General features: G+C 31.5%; 1 protein-coding gene across 1 annotated transcript; it reads left to right on the forward strand.

Moving 5' to 3' along the window:
- Nucleotides 1–821: 821 nt before the first annotated feature.
- On the forward strand, nt 822–4,659 carry LOC125861289 (uncharacterized). Its single transcript, XM_049541221.1, has 5 exons — nt 822–850; nt 917–1,058; nt 3,526–3,549; nt 3,745–4,153; nt 4,280–4,659. Exons 1-5 carry the CDS (start codon nt 822–824, stop codon nt 4,657–4,659), a joined length of 984 nt encoding a protein of 327 aa, XP_049397178.1.
- Nucleotides 4,660–16,981: the final 12,322 nt, after the last annotated feature.

A 16,981-nucleotide genomic window follows, 5' to 3' on the forward strand; every position in this document is an offset into this window, starting at 1 on the left:
AAAGATAACTGCAAATTAGGCTGAGTTTTGAAATAAATTGGGCCATAGGCTACCGTAGATTCAATCGAACCCATCAAAGATTATCTGAAATTCAAATTTCTCGCATCGCGAAGTGCAGCTAAAAATGTTTCAGGTAACCCTTTAAGAGTTAAAGGCTTAAAATCAATTTGGACCATGCCCATATGCAAGAACTTGTATTGAGATTTATATAAATCAATATCTCGCTTATTTAATAAACGAATAGTCTGTTGAGACGAGTTTAACGCCAAAAATTGCTCAGTTGTTTTAATCAACTGTTTATGCAAGATTTTATCAAACCAACCATAGTCATAAATGGTTTAAATATCAATTTTTGGAATAGTCCATTTCTTTAATCTCGATGGCCTGACTGATAAACAGTTAACTATTCTTGTTTCATAGAATGCTTATGTATGCAACTATATGTAAAAGTGTTAGAAATATAGATAAGGATATTTACGTGATAAAATTATTCAATTTGCTGTTAATAACAATGCTAGTTCGTCAAAACTGATTGAGAAATCAAAAAATGATTTTGAATTTGAATATTCTACACTGTATTCTTTGTCTGAAGTTAATACTAGACTTGCTAAACAATCTGTGGTTATTCGAAATACTTCTTTTGATTATTTAAAAGGAGAAATTGAAAATTTGAAAAATGAGATTAAATCTCTTAAACAAATTCAAATGATTTGTGATCATCGTCTTACCCAAACCGAAAGTACTACCAGCAAAGGTAAAACTGTTGTTGAAATTGCTAATAGTACTCTTGAAAAATCGGTTAACTTTGATCCTAAATAGGAATGATGCAAATTGTTACTGCTCATAAATGGTATGTTAAAAGTACCATATTGATTAATAATACTTTCTCTATAACTGATATTGCTATGATTGACAGTGGAGCTGATGTGAGTTGTATTCAAGAAGGTCTTGTACCTACCAAATATTTTGAAAAAACTACTCATATGGTCAAATCTGCTTCTGGACATGCTTTAGATATAAAGTATAAATTGCCTAATACGCGTATTTGCCAAAATAAAGTTTGCATTCCGCATGTCTTTTTCTTGGTTAAAAATCAGTTATACCCTCCGATTATACTTGGAACCCCGTTTATAAATGTTATTTATCCTTTCACCAGCATAACTGCTAAAGGTTTTTCTGCTATTTATAGTGACAGAGATATTAGTTATACTTTTATCACTTATCCTATTTCTCGTGATATGAATGTTTTGATTAATATGAAACAAAAGCATGTTGATTCTTTACAACTTGAAATATTTAGCATGAATATATTTGATACTTTGAAATCAACCGAAGTACGAGAAAAGATTAAATTAATTTCTAAACAAATAGCTGTTGATATTTGTGCTGACCATCCTAGTGATTTTTGAAATCCAAAAAAGCATATCGTCACTCTTCCATACGAAGATAATATCTCTGAGGATGATATTCCTACAAAATATCGTCCTTGCCAGATGAACGCTGAATTAGTGGAATTCTGCAAAAAAGAAATTGATAGTCTGTTACAAAATGGTTTGATAAAACCTTCAAAATCGCCTTGGTCTTGCACGACATTTTATGTTAATAATGTAGCCGAAAAGGAACGCGGCGTCCCCATGTTAGTTATAAACTACAAACATTTGAACAAATATTTAAAATGGATTAGGTATCCTATTCCAAATAAAAAGGATTTATTATCTTGATAATAAATCCTTTTTATTTGGAATAGCAAATTGTAAATTTTTAGTTTTAAACCAATTATTTTTAAATGATAAAATATTGCAATTGTGCGTTCTTTAGATTACTTCTTAATTACTTCTGATCAATTCCAACGTTCTCCTTTTTTTTTGGATCATTTTTCAGCTTATTTAATTCTACTAAACAATTGCTAGAACGGAAAATGATTTTTTTTGTCTATTGCTACAATATGTTTTTCAAAAAAAATATATAATTAAATAATTGGAGTGGAATAATAAGATAAATAAAATAGAAATCTTCTTATTTCTTATAATAAAAATAGTTTAAAATTAAATTAGATTTCAACAAAAAAAACATTTAAATTGATTGGGTGACTTCTTAAGTGAAATATCAATAGTTGAGTGACTTTCTAAGTAAAACATCAATAGTTGAGTGATTTTTGAGTTGTAATCATTAATTTCATATTATATTTTTGTATTTAAATATTAAATTATACATTAAAAATATAAGATGAAATTAAAGATATTAATAAATATCAAATTTTGTATGGATATATTGTAAATTTTACCAAATTTGGAGAATAGTTTTCTAAAATTAATTAACTTAACTATGGTTATGATATTTATTCATATGATATAATCGTGATCTTTAAAATTTAAATATGACACATGTCTCTAATCTAGACGTGAACTTGAAGAAATGGAGGGGAGCCGGATCCCTCATCAGTCTTAACCTTGGTCAACAGAGTTATTTAGTACCTTTTAGTGGTCGATATCCTCAAAATTAGTCGAGGTGCATGAAACGAAGTTACATACACTTCTCTTTCAAATTTACTACTAATTATTGATCGTCCCTTTATTTCTCAAGTGATAGTTTCAACTCAGGTTAGGTCATAAGAGTTTCTAAATCAATGATTTTTTTAAAAAAAATGATGGGATTGTCCGAACTAACTTATATATACCTCGACTATTCTATCGGGTACCTGCTATATCCCATCTACATAGATACCAGATAGTGTAATCCACCAAAGTACACTAAAAAAATTTCCCTCATTGAAATCAAACTCTTGAACTTTAAGGCTTTCAACCACTTTATTAGGATCTGGTACTTGTTGTTGTTGGTATATGAGACATGTATCCTTAAAATTACTTGAATGCACAGAAATTGCACACAAGCTATCCCGGACAAGCTTTTATTGCACCAGCCCAATAATATTATCTATCAATTTGCAAAAGAAAAATGATAGAATACATTAATTAACAAGCAAATAACTTAGAAAATGTCAGGTAAATAATTGAAATCCATATAATCATGGAATTCTCATATAAAATTAGAATACATTTGTTCTTTCTCATATAGAACTAGAATACACTTTTTCTTTTCCATATAATGTTAGATTTCACTTGTTCCTTTCTACCCTCTCTCCTTAGGCCATTTCTTTCAAATTTTCTTACTATTAATCCTATAAAGGTTATCAATTCTTTACTGAAGGAATGACTTTTCTTAAACTAGAACTTTTCACTTAGTAAGAATAGTTCTTACATTTCTCCCTTTTTCTGTTGTTAAATAATATCAGGTTATGTGAAGATGAAGGTTCTAGAGTGTGAAGCCAATTGTCAGTTAGGATATTAGTTAGTAGTTAGTTAGTTAATTGTGTCAATAGTTAGTTAGAGGTGAGTAGAGTATCTCATTGCAATCTGTATATATACGTATTAGTACACACAATGTAAACGGTGTGAGAGAATGGAACAATAGAGAATACAATTACAGTTTTTCTTTCAATTCCTTTTCTGTCTTAATTCTCCATAGCTACAGCTTCCATTGAAGAAGACTGTAAGCTTTTTCAACATGGTATCAGAGCTGGGGATCTGTTAGACTTCTCTCTATTTTTTTTCTTTCTCTATTCTTCTTCTTCTTCTTTCATTCTCTGTTTTGAGATTTTCATCAATGGCTGAATGAATTAATCATAACCATCCCTTGTATGTACATTTATCTGATACTTATGGTACTGTTCTTATTCCTGTTCAGCTAAAAGGGTCAGAAAATTACGGTATATGGAGAAGATCGATGACAATAACATTACAGGCGAAAAGGAAATTAGGTTTTATATCAGGTGCTTGCAAGAAGGATTCAGTACGTGATGAGCATCACGAACACTGGGAGACCTACAATGCGTTGGTTCTTTCATGGATTATGAATACAGTCGCACCTTCACTTCTTAGTGGATTTGTATATGCCTCGAATGTTTTTTTAGTCTGGGCAGACTTGAAAGAGAGGTTTGATAAGGTCAATCGAATGAGGATCTATCAGTTGCATATTGAGATCAATTCAATTAATCAGGGAACAAGTACTGTGGCTGAATATTTCACGAGGTTGAAGGAATTATGGTCTGAGTTTGATGCAGTGGTTCATTCCCCTGATTGTGGTTGTGTTAAAGGTAAGGAGTATGTGGAACACCTTCAACAACAACGATTACTACAATTTGTAGGAGGTCTGAATGATTCTTACGAACAAGCCAGACGATAGATTCTCATGAAGACTTCTGAACCTTCTCTGAATCAAGCTTATACTTTGATCATTGAGGATGAATGCCAGAAAGGATCTATCCTGAACACTGCACCTCACTCAAATGCTGGAGGTAATGATATCACTACTTTATGGAGTGCACGAGGGCTACCACAAAATCATAAGAAACCACATAATGAGTATTGGAATGAGAAGTGTGATTTTTGCAAAATTAAGGGTCATATCAAGGCAAATTGTTATAGGCTTATTGGATATCCACCAAATTACAAAGACAGGAAGAAAGAGGGTATTGCAGCAAATAGTTCTTCCTTAGGTGATGATTCATCTCATAGTAAGGACAATTATGATCAGTATTCCGGGGTTCCTTACCAACAAACTTGGAGTCCATATGGTTCTAATGGGATTAGAATGCATTAGTCTCAAATGACCCCATTTTATGATGGTTATACTCACAATGGATATGGATACAATGGTTATTCACTACTATATACCCATGGAGGTCAAGGACAAATGGGCGAAAGAGTTGGGTCTATGCCTGGTTTGTTTCCTTCAACACAACATCAGTCCTTACACATACTTGACAAAGATAAACACCCTGCTCCTGAGATAGCTGTTCATTCTGCAGGTATTGTTACTTCTTTTCATGCTAGTAGTGTGCCTGATAGATGGATAGTGGACACAGGTGTTACAAATCACATGACTTCCAACTAAGGAATGTTACATGGAGCATATGCACAACAAGGTCAAAATGTTCATTTGCCTAATGGAAGTAAGGCTACTATTTCTCATATAGGACAATGTAGATTACCACAAGGAGTTATTCAGCATGCTCTATATGTTCCTGACTTTAAATTTAACTTGTTGTATGTCCCTAAGATGACAAAAGAACTACAATGTTGTATGCTCTTCTATCCTGATTTCTGCCTACTGCAGGACTTTCACACTGGCAAGGTGAGGGGGACTGGTAGAATGGAAGGAGGGTTATATTACTGGGATCATAAAGAAGAGGTTTGTTCTGTATCTGCAGCTTTAATAGGAACTAAGGCTGATCATGAGCTTTGGCATAGGAGGCTTGGCCATGTTCCAAACAAAATACTTCAACAAATGTCTTTAGTTGGTTCCAATAATACTGTATTGTCATCTTGTCCTCTATGCCCTTTGGCAAACCAGACTAGACTTCCTTTTCCAAGAAGTGACATTAGGGCAAAACAACCCTTTTATTCTTATTCATGGTGATGTTTGGGTCCTTACAGGTTACCTATCCATGATAGTAAAAGATTTTTTTTTGACATTAGTTGATGATTGTAACAGAATGACTTGGTTGTTTCTATTACACTTGAAAAGTGATGTGAGTACTGTTATTCATGATATTTTGCTGCTGATCAAGTCCCAGTTTAATGCATTTGTCAAGGTGTTTAGAAGTGACAATGGCATTGAATTCTTTAATGCACACTGTAGAGATTTTTTTAAAGCTGCTGGCATAATACATCAAAGTTCTTGTATTCATACACCTCAACAGAATGGAGTAGTTGAGAGGAAACACAAGCATATCCTAGAGGTTGCTAGAGCACTTAGGTTTCAAGGTCATATACCCTTGAGGTTTTGGGGCTTATGTGTTCAAAATGCAGTTTATCTCATTAACAAAATACCTTCCACAGTCTTACATGGAAAGAGTCCTTTTGATATATATTTTGCTATAAAACCCAATGTCCAACATCTAAGAGTACTGGGGTGTCTTTGTTATGCAACTATCACTAAAAATTGTGGTGATAAATTTGGTCCTAGAGCTGAAAAGGTTGTTCATCTAGGCTATTCTAGCACACAAAAAGGCTATATTTTGTATAGTCTTACTCACAAACATTTTTTTGTCAGTAGAGATGCTATTTTCCAGGAAAACATCTTCCCTTTTTTAGTTACACCTCCTTCTCCACCTCAATTTCCCAATACTGTGGTTGTTGCTCATGATGACATTGCAGATGATTTGGAATGTCCTGTTCCTACCCATGCTGCAGAACCTGCTACTATTCAGCGTTCTCCTGCCATCAGGAAATCTAGTAGGACAGTTAAACCTCCATCTTGGCTCCAAAGTTTTGTGCATTCTCCTCTACCATCACATAATGTGTCTAGTTCTTCTTACCAGTATCCCTTAACTGCATACATGTCCTATGCCAATATTGGTGTCCCTCACTACCAGCCCATATGTGCTTATTCTTCCATCAAAGAGCCTACCACTTATGCTGAAGTTGGATGTCATTCTGAATGGGTCCTTGCCATGCAACAAGAACTTCATGCACTTACCGACAACCATACATGGTGCCTTGTTGATCTACCTCATAAAATGAGAGCTATTGGCTGCAAATAGGTGTTTAAGGTGAAGTATAATGCTCTTGGAGAGGTTGAAAGGTACAAGGCTCGACTTGTTGCTAAAGGTTACACACAAGAAGAGGGTTTGGACTATCATGAAACTTTTTCTCCGGTGATTAAAATGGTCACTGTTAGAGCTGTTTTATCTTTGGTTGCTATGAATGGTTGGAGGCTTCACCAAATGGATGCGTTCAATGCTTTCCTCCAAGGTGACTTAGAGGAAGATGTTTACATGCTTCAACCTCCTGGTTTTTTAAGCAAGGGGGAGTCAGCCAAAGTTTGTAAGTTATAAAAGTCACTTTATGGCCTTAAACAGGCCTCTAGGCAGTGGAACTTAAAACTTTTAGAGGCTTTACTTTGTTTTGGTTTTTCACAGAGCCATCATGATTACTCTCTCTTTACCAAAGTAGTTGGCTCTGACACTGTTCTAGTCCTCGTTTATGTGGATGATCTCTTGATCACTGTTTCTTCCACCACTCTTATTTTGGAGACTAAGGCACTTCTCAACCACCATCTCAAGATCAAAGACTTGGGGGAGATGGAGTACTTCCTTGGTCTTGAAATTGCCAGAAGCAACAAAGGTATTTCAGTTTGCCAAAGAAAGTTTTGCCTTGATTTGATTTTAAACCTAGGCCTCACAGGTTCAAAACCTGCCAACACTCCACTAGAGGCAAATCACAGACTTACCAGTATGTTGTATGATGAGAGTATAGCTGCTAGCTCAGGAAAAACATTGAATGATGAGTTCTTAAAAGACCCTACTAGTTATCAGAAACTAATTGGAAAGTTACTCTATTTGACAATAACAAAACCTGATATTGCCTATGCAATACAAAACCTCAGTCAATTCATGCATTCGCCTAAGAAGTCTCACATGGAAGCTGTATTAAGGGTGGTTAGATACCTGAAGAATGCCCCTGGCTTAGGAATCATCCTGTCATCAGAAGTTTCACATGCATTGACTATTTATTGTGATGCAGATTGGGCTACTTGTCCCATGACAAGGAAATCAGTTAGTAGTTTTGTGGTTAAACTAGGTGATTCATTGATAGCTTGGAAATCCAAGAAGCAAAGTACCATATTCAGAAGTTCAGCAGAAGCTGAATACAGAAGCATGGCAAGTGCCACATCAGAGGTAGTTTGGTTGATTGGGTTGTTTGCAGAATTGAATTGGAAGCTAACACTGCCTGTGTAGTTGTTTTGTGATAGTAAGGTAGCCATACAAATAACGACATATCCTATATACCATGAAAGGACGAAACACATTGAAATTGATTGCCATTTTATTAGAGAAAAGATACAAAAGGGAATGATACAGACAGAACATGTAAGGACAGATCACCAATTGGCAGACATCTTGACAAAAGGCCTTGGACACACACAACATGATTTTTTACTATCCAAGCTTGGAGTATTCAATCTATTTCATACGACTAAGCTTGAGGGGGAGTGTGAAGATGAAGGTTCTAGAGTGTGAAGCCAGCTGTCAGTCAGGATATTAGTTAGTAGTTAGTTAGTTAATTGTGTCAGTAGTTAGTTAGAGGTGAGTAGAGTATCTCATTGTAATATGTATATATACGTATTAGTACATGCAATGTAAACGGTGTGAGAGAATGGAACAATAGAGAATACAATTACAGTTTTGCTTTCAATTCCTTTTTTCTCTTAATTCTCCATAGCTATAGCTTCCATTGAAAAAGACTGTAAGCTTTCTCAACAGGTTACATACACTTCCCATTTAAAGATTTGCTACTAGCCATTGAGCTTTCCTTTGTTTGTCAGTGACATATTTAACTCAGGTTAGGTCATGAGATTTTATAAATTAAATATTTTCTTATAAATAACGATAGTGGTATTCGAGCTAACTTGTGCACACCTCAATTATTTCATCCGATACCTACTATATCCCATCAACATAAGTATCAGATAATTCTATATACCAAAGTTCACTCAATATTTTTCTCATAGCAATTTGACCCTTACTCTTTAAGGTTTGCATTAGTTTCATTGAAGCTCTAGAATCATACACAATTCAAATAGATAATCATTTGAGGCTAACTGTTTTCTAAAGAAATCCATTTTTTATTTAGATACACCTTTTCTTATACTAGTTTCTGGGTAAGTATGTTGCATGTTTATCCCAAAGTACTTAATACAAATTTTATATTGTAAATAAATTTTAATTACATATTTATTATTAGACTTTCTCTGTGTTTATAAAATAAAAATCAAAACATACAATAAAAAAGAAGTAACAAACTCATAAATTGAGATTAGAAGTTCTTTCAAATTTAATGCTACTTTAGTGATATATATATATATATATATATATATATATATATATATATATATATATAGTATTTTAAATTTGTTGAGCTAGATAAAGCAAGATGAGTATTAAAGACATATATTTTAAATTTGTTGTTGATCTAAATAAAGCAAAATGAGTATTAAAGATGCAAATAATCAAATCTTGATGGCAATAGTACTAAAATATATTCATAATCAATCTCATTTATATACTACCACATTAAATTTAATTAGATATAACTTTAAAATTTTAAATNAAATTGAAGATGGTGGAGAAGAAGACTAATAAATGTGAATATTATAACTAAATGAAATAGTAGATAAGATTTATTTATAATGAGATGCTAGGAGTAGTAGAAAAAACTCAATTTATTATGAGATGTTAGGATAAGTAGAAGAGAGTAAAGACTCACTTTATTATAAGATATTAGAAATAGTACTAAAAAAGACCAAAGTTATTATGAGATGTTTACTTTTTTAAACAAAAAAATATTTTTTTTGCACTTGATACATTATACCTACATTCAAAGAGAATGCTAAAGAGTTGCCAGAATATAACTAAATGACCAATTAGTTAAATGAACCTGGACTATATTTGATTTAATTTACTAAAATTCATCTTGTTTGTTCTCTTTTTGCTTGATCCAAAGTTGCATACACTTCTCTTTCAGATTTGCTACTAATTATTGATCGTCCCTTCATTTCTCAAGTGGTAGATTCAACTCAAGTTAGGTCATAAGAGTTTCTAAATCGATGATTTATAAAAGAATATGATGTTGTCCGGACTAGCTTGTGTATACCTCTATTATTCTATCAAGTATCTTCTAAATCCCACCTACATAGATACCATATAATTTTATCCACCAATTTTCCCTCTAACTTTCTCTCATTGAAATCAAATCCTTGAATTTTAAGATTTTCACCCACTTTATTGAAATTCGGGTACTTGTTGTTGGTAGAAGACATGTATCCCTAAAATTAGATGAAGTGCACACAAATAGCACGCAGGCTATCCCGGATAGGCTTTTATTGCTTCAACCCAATATTTTCTCATCAATTTGCAAAAAAAAAAAAAAAAAAACATAGAACACATTTACAAAGAAAGAACTCAGAAAATGCCAAAGCTAAATAATTGAAATCCATATATTCATGACTATCTCATATAAAATTAGAATACACTTTCTTTCTCATATAGAACTAGAATATACTCTTTCTTTCCCATATATAATGTTAGATTTCACTTGTTCCTCTCTACCCTCTCTCCTTAGGATATTTCTTTCAAGTTTTCTTCCTATTGATCTTATAAAGATTATCAATTCTTTACCCAAGGAATGACTTTTCTTAAACTAGAACATTTTTCACTTGGTAAGAGTAGTTCTTTCATCTCTCTCTTTCTCTTGTTGAATGATATTCAGTTACATACACTTTCCATTTAAAGATTTGCTACTAATCATTGAGCTTTTCTTTGTTAGTCAAATGACATATTCAACTCAGGTTAAGTCAAGAGATTTTTTAAATTGAATATTTTTGTATTTCGGGCTAACTTGTGCACATCTCAATTATTTCATCGGGTGCGTACTATATCTCATCAGCATAAGTATCAGATAATTCTATCCACCGAAATTCACTCAATAATTTCTATTATTGCATTTTGACCCTTAGTCTTTTAAGGTTTGCATCAACTTGAAACTCTAGAATCATAAAAAAACAAATAGCTAACATTTGAGATTAACAGTTTTCTAGAAATCCATTTTGTATTTAGATGCACCTTATACTTGTTGGTACGTACGTTGCATGTTTTTCCCAACATACTTAATATAAATTTTATATTGAAAATGATAAATTTTAAATACACATTTATTCTTAGACTCTCTCTGTGTTTATTAAATAAAAATCAAAACATACAATAAAAAAAGAGTGACAAACACATAAACTGAGATGAATCTGGACTATATTTGATTTAATTTACTCAAATTCATCATGTTTGGTCTCTTTTTGCATGATACAAAGTTACATACACTTGTCACTCAGATCTGCTGCTAATTATTGATCGTCCCTTGATTTGTCAGGTGATAGATTCAACTCAGGTTAGGTCTAGAGTTTCGAAATCAATGATTTTTTTAAAAAAAATGATAGTGTTGTCCGACTAGCTTGTGTATATTTCGACTATTCTATCAAGTACTTTCTATATCTCACCTACATAGATAACATATAATTTTATCCATCGAAGTTCACTCAATATTTTTTTCTAATCGAAATCAAACACTTGAACTTAAAGTCTTTCACCCACTTTACTGAAATTCTTGTACTTGTTGTTAGTAGGAGACATGTATTCCTAAAATTTGTTGTAGTGCACACAAGTTGCACGCAAGTTGTCCTAGACAGGCTTTTACAGCACCACCCCAAAAAAATTTCGTCGATTTGCAAAAATAATAATAATAGAGAATACTTTTGCAAGCAAAGAACTCAGAAAATACAAAAATTAAATAATTGAAATCCATATAATCATGGAAATCTCATATAAAATTAGAATACACTTGTTCTTTCCCATATAATGTTAGATTTCACTTGTTCTTCCCTACCCTATCTCCTTAGGCATTTCTTTCAAGTTTTCGTACTATTGATCCAATAAAGGTTATCAATTCTTTACCCAAGGAATGCATTTTCTTAAACTAGATCTTTTTTCACTTGGTAAGTGAAGTTCTTTCAACTCTTTCTCTTGCTCTTCTTGAATGATAATCAATTCCATACACTTCCCATTTAAAGATTTGCTTCTAACCATTGAGCTTTCCTTTGTTTGTCAAGTGATAGATTCAATTCAGGTTAGGTCATGAGATTTTTTAAATTGAATATTTTCTTAAAAATAATAACAGTGATATTCGGGTAAGTATCGGGTAATTCTATCTACCATAGTTCACTCAATATTTTTCTCTAACTGCAGTTTGACCCTTAGTCTTTAAGGTTTGCATCAACTCCATTGAAATTCTATTAGAATCATAAAAAAATTCAAATAGCTAATCATTTGAGGCTAGCAGTTCTCTAAAGAAATCCGTTTTATATTTAGATGCACCTTTTCTTATACTAGTCTCTCGATACGTACATTGCATATTTATCCGAAAATACTTAATATAAATTTTACATTGCATGCAAATGATAAATTTTAATACACATGATGGTGTTGTCTACCTAGACTATTCTATCAAGCATCTTCTATAGCTTGTCTACATAGATACCAATCTACCATATAAATTTATCCATCAAAGTTCACTCTCTATTTTTTACTCATTGCAATCAAACCCTTGAACTTTAAGGCTTTCACCCAATTTACTAAAATTCTGGTACTTATTGTTGGTAGGAGACATGTATCCCTAAAATTCGTTATAGTGCACACAAGTTGCACGCAAGCTATCTCGGACAGGCTTTTAAATCACAACCCCAACATTTTCTCATCAATTTGCAAAAACAAAAAACATAGAATACGTTGTCAAGCTAAGAGCTCAGGAAATACGAAAGGTAAATAATTGAAAAATATATAATCATGGCAATCTCATGTAAAATTAGAATACACTTGATCTTTATCACATGGAACTAGAATACACTCTTTCTTTATCATATAATGTTAGATTTCACTTGTTCCTCTCTTCCCTTTCTCCTTAGGCTATTTCTCTCAAGTTCTCTTACTATTGATCCAATAAAGGTTATCAAATTTTTATTCAAGGAATGAATTTTCTTAAACTACAACTTTTTTCACTTGGTAAGAATAGTTCTTTCATCTCTCTCGTTGAATGATATGCAATTACATACACTTCTCATTTAAAGATTTGCTACTAACCATTGAACTTTCCTTTGTTTGTCAAGTGACAGATTCAACTCATGTTAGGTCATGAGATCTTTCAAATTGAATATTTTCTTAAAAACAGTAATGGTGGTATTCGGGCTAACTTATCCACATCTCAACTATTTCATCGTGTACCTACTATATCCCATCAGTATAAGTATTAGATAATTCTATCCACCAAAGTTCACTCAATATTTTTCTCTCACTGCAATTTGATCCCTAGTCTTTAAGGTTTGCATCAACTTCATTGAAACTCTAGAATCATATACAATCCAAATAGCTAATAATTCGAGGCTAATAGTTTTCTAAAGAAATTCGTTTTGTAAGTCGACACACCTTTTCTCCTACTAGTCTCTGGGTACATGCGTTGCTCGTTATTCCAAAACACTTATACAAATTTTTTATTGCAAATGATAAATTTTCAATACACGTTTATTATTAGACTTCTCTATGTTTAAAAACTAAAAATCAGAACATGCAATAAAAAAAGTAAAAAAACTCATAAATTGAGATTAGAAATTCTTGCAAATTTGATGCTACTTTAGTGACATATAGGGGTGGAAAAATGGGTAAATAGGTATCCGGTCATATTATCAAATTTTAAATGAGTTGGGTATCGAACTCATTTAAAATTGGGTAAAAAACGAGTAATACCCATATTATCCATTTAAAAGTGGGTAATTAAATGGATAAAATGGGTAAAAGCAAACAAAAAAAAAAGTGATAAAGCTAAGAAAGTCTTTTTTTTTTTTAAAAAAGAAACTTTTTTTTACATTTAATTTGGGATAGGGGGTGGGTTGGTAATTTTTTTAAATATTTTTGTGTGGGGGGAGGGGTGTGTGGGGCTGGGTGGTAGGGGTGGGGTGGATTTTTTATTTTTTTTTTACATTTTTTTGGGATAGGGGGGGCTGGTAGGGGTGGAGTGAAGTGATAAATTTTTTATTTTATTTTTTGTTTTTAAAGCTTTTAACAAGATTTCTATTATAATATGGATAAATATGGTTACCCATATTATCCATTGGGTAACTCGTTTTTACCCATTTAAAATGTGAGTTGAGTCGAGTAACTTACCCATTTTTATTTAACTCGTTTTTTGATCGACTCATATTCGGCTCGACTCGCTCGTTTGTCACTCCTAGTGACATATATAGTACATGAATTTTAAAAATAAATACATACTGTAATAAAAATATTTATCTTGTGAAGTTAACTATTGTGTATGAAAAATAGAAACTAAATTGATACATATATTGAATCGCTTCATGATCAATCCTAATGTGATTAGAAGTTATTAAATCTTGTTTCAACTTAAACATATGAATATTAAGTGAGGAAAAAAAAAGATGGGGTGAGGGGTAGGAGATGATAAGTACCTTAAACTGAAGATGGTGGAGAAGAAGACTAATTTTTTAAAAATATTTTAATTAAATGAAATAGTAGAAAAGATTTATTTATAATTAATGAGATGTTAGGAGTATAGTAGAAAAGACTCAATTTATTATGAGATGTTAGGAGAAGTAGAAGAGGATAGAGACTCACTTTATTATAAGATGTTAGGAGTAGTAGAAAAGACCAAAGTTATTATGAGATATTTACGTTTCTAAACCAAAAAGAAAATTTTGCACATAATACATTATACCTATATTCAAAGAGAATGCTAAAACGTTGCCTGAATAAAACTTAATGACCTATTAGTTAAATGAATCTGGACTATATTTGATTTAATTTACTCAAATTCAACGTGATGGGTCTATTTTTGCATGATACAAAGTTACATACACATCTCTTTCAGGTTTGCTACTAGTTATTAATCGTCCCTTCATTTTTCAAGGGATAGATTCAACTAAGGTTAGGTCATAGAGTTTCTAAATCGATGATTTTTTAAAAAAAATGACGATGTTATCAGGACTAACTTGTGTATACCTCAATTATTTTATCTGGTACCTGTTATATCCTACCTACATAGATACCATATAGTTTTATCCATTAAAGTTCAATCAATATTTTTCTCTCATTGAAATCAAGCCCTTGAACTTTAATGTTTTCACCCACTTTATTGAAACTCTGGTACTTATTGTTATTGGTAGGAGATAGGTATCCCTAAAATTCATTATAATGCATACAAGTTGCACGCAAGCTATCTCGAACAGAATTTTAAAGCACCACCCCAACATTTTCTCATCAATTTGCAAAGAAAAAAAAACATAAAATACTTTTGCTAGCAAAGAACTCAGAAAATACCAAGGTAATAATTGAAATTCATTTAATTATGTCAATCTCATTTAAAATTAGAATACACATGTTCTTTCTCACATAGAACTAGAATACACTCTTTCATTTCCATAGAATACACTTTCAAGTTTTCTTACTATTGATCCTATATAAATGTTATCAATTCTTTATCCAAGGAATGACTTTTCTTAAACAAGAACTTTTTTCACTTGGTAAGAATAGTTCTTTCATCTCTCTCTTTCTGTCGCTGATTAATCTTCATTTAAAGATTTGCTACTAACCATTGAGCTTTCCTTTGTTTGTCAAGTGACAGATTCAACTCAGGTTAGGTTATGAGATTTTTTAAATTAATTATTTTCTTAAAAATAATAACAATAATTTTCGGGCTAATTTGTGCACGCCTTCACTATTTCATCAGGTACCTACTTTATCCCATCAACATAAAAATTGGATAATTCTATCCACCAAAGTTCACTCAATATTTTCTCTCGCTGCAATTTGACCCTTAGTCTTTAAAGTTAGCATCAACCTCATTGAAACTCTAGAATCATACACAAATCAAATAGCTAATCATTTGAGGCTAACAGTTTTCTAAAGAAATCCATTTTTACTTAGATGCATCTTTTTTTATACTAGTCTCTGGATACGTGCATTGCACGTTTATCCTAAAATACTTAATACAAATTTTATATTATAAATGATAAATTTTATATACACATTTTTTATTATACTTTCTCTGTGTTTATAAAATAAAAATCAAAACATATAATAAAAAATAAGTAACAGATCATAAGTTGACATTAGAAGTTCTCACAAATTTGATGCTACTTAAGTGACGTACTTTAATTTAAAAATAAATACATATTGTAGTAGAAATATTTATATTGTGATATTAACTATTGTGCATGAAAAATAAAAACTAAATTGACGCATATATTGAATCGCATCATGATCAATTCAAATGTAGTTAGAAGTCATAGAACCTTGTTTCAACTCAAACATATGAATATTAAGAAGTAAACAAAAAAATAGGGGTGGGGGTATGGAATGATAGGTGTCTGGAACTGAAGATGGTGGAGAAGAAGACCCAAAAAATGAGAATATTTTAACTAAATGAAATAGTAGAAAAGATTTATTTATAATGAGATGCTAGGGGTAGTAGAATAGACTCAATTTATTGTGAGATGTTAAGAAACGTAGAAGAGAGTAGAAATCCATTTTATCATAAGATGTTAGTAGAAAAGATTGATGTTACGTTATTATGAGATGTTTTTACTTTCTTAAAACAAAATATAAATTTCTACACTTAATACATTATATCTACATTCAATGAGAATGCTAAAGCATTGCCAGAATAAAACTAAATGATCATGGATTATATTTGATTTAATTTACTCAAATTCATCGTGTTTGGTTCTTAAAGGAATAATTAAATTGATTAAATTAATTAAAATCTTTATATTATTTAATATTTTTATTTAGTTTGGAGATAAAATGATAATCCAACTCTATAATTTGAAGCTTCCCACTTTTAGAAATATATGATATGATATATATGATGATTGTTAGTATATTATAAAAAGAAAAATTATATCTACTCTTTTTTTTTATATCCCTATCCTAAAGTTTCAATTCCTCAATCTAGTAAATATTTCTTAGAGTAGTATATATTATTTTTTTTTTCATTTTCGTTTTCCTGTTTGAGATTATCTATGTATGATGAAGTTCTTCTACCAAAAGAACTCTTAATTAGTGATCTTTCAAATTATTCATTTTTGTTATATTTAAATCAGAAACTAAAGCAAGTAATTTATGACAGAACTACTGTTTGACAAAAATAATTCATAATTATAGCAACAACAAGTGCACTAATAATCCATGATTGAAGCACCAAGGGTATAATGTAGTAAGTAGTTAATTACATCAAACTCAAATTCTAATAGAGAGAGACAACATTAGGTGATTTCTCCTAGTATGTTTTAATCTTGCTGGTCA

Source organism: Solanum stenotomum, chromosome 4, assembly GCF_019186545.1.
Source record: "Solanum stenotomum isolate F172 chromosome 4, ASM1918654v1, whole genome shotgun sequence".
NCBI lineage: Eukaryota > Viridiplantae > Streptophyta > Magnoliopsida > Solanales > Solanaceae > Solanum > Solanum stenotomum.

What these genes read in the sequence shown, in the direction of transcription:
- LOC125861289 (XM_049541221.1), top strand. Translation starts at nt 822, where the DNA reads ATGATGCAAATTGTTACTGCTCATAAATG. An exon ending in ATTGTTACTGCTCATAAATG is followed by an intron (nt 851 to 916) that starts GTATGTTAAAAG and finishes TATGATTGACAG; the next exon opens with TGGAGCTGATGTGAGTTGTA. An exon ending in AGCTTCCATTGAAGAAGACT is followed by an intron (nt 3,550 to 3,744) that starts GTAAGCTTTTTC and finishes ATTCCTGTTCAG; the next exon opens with CTAAAAGGGTCAGAAAATTA.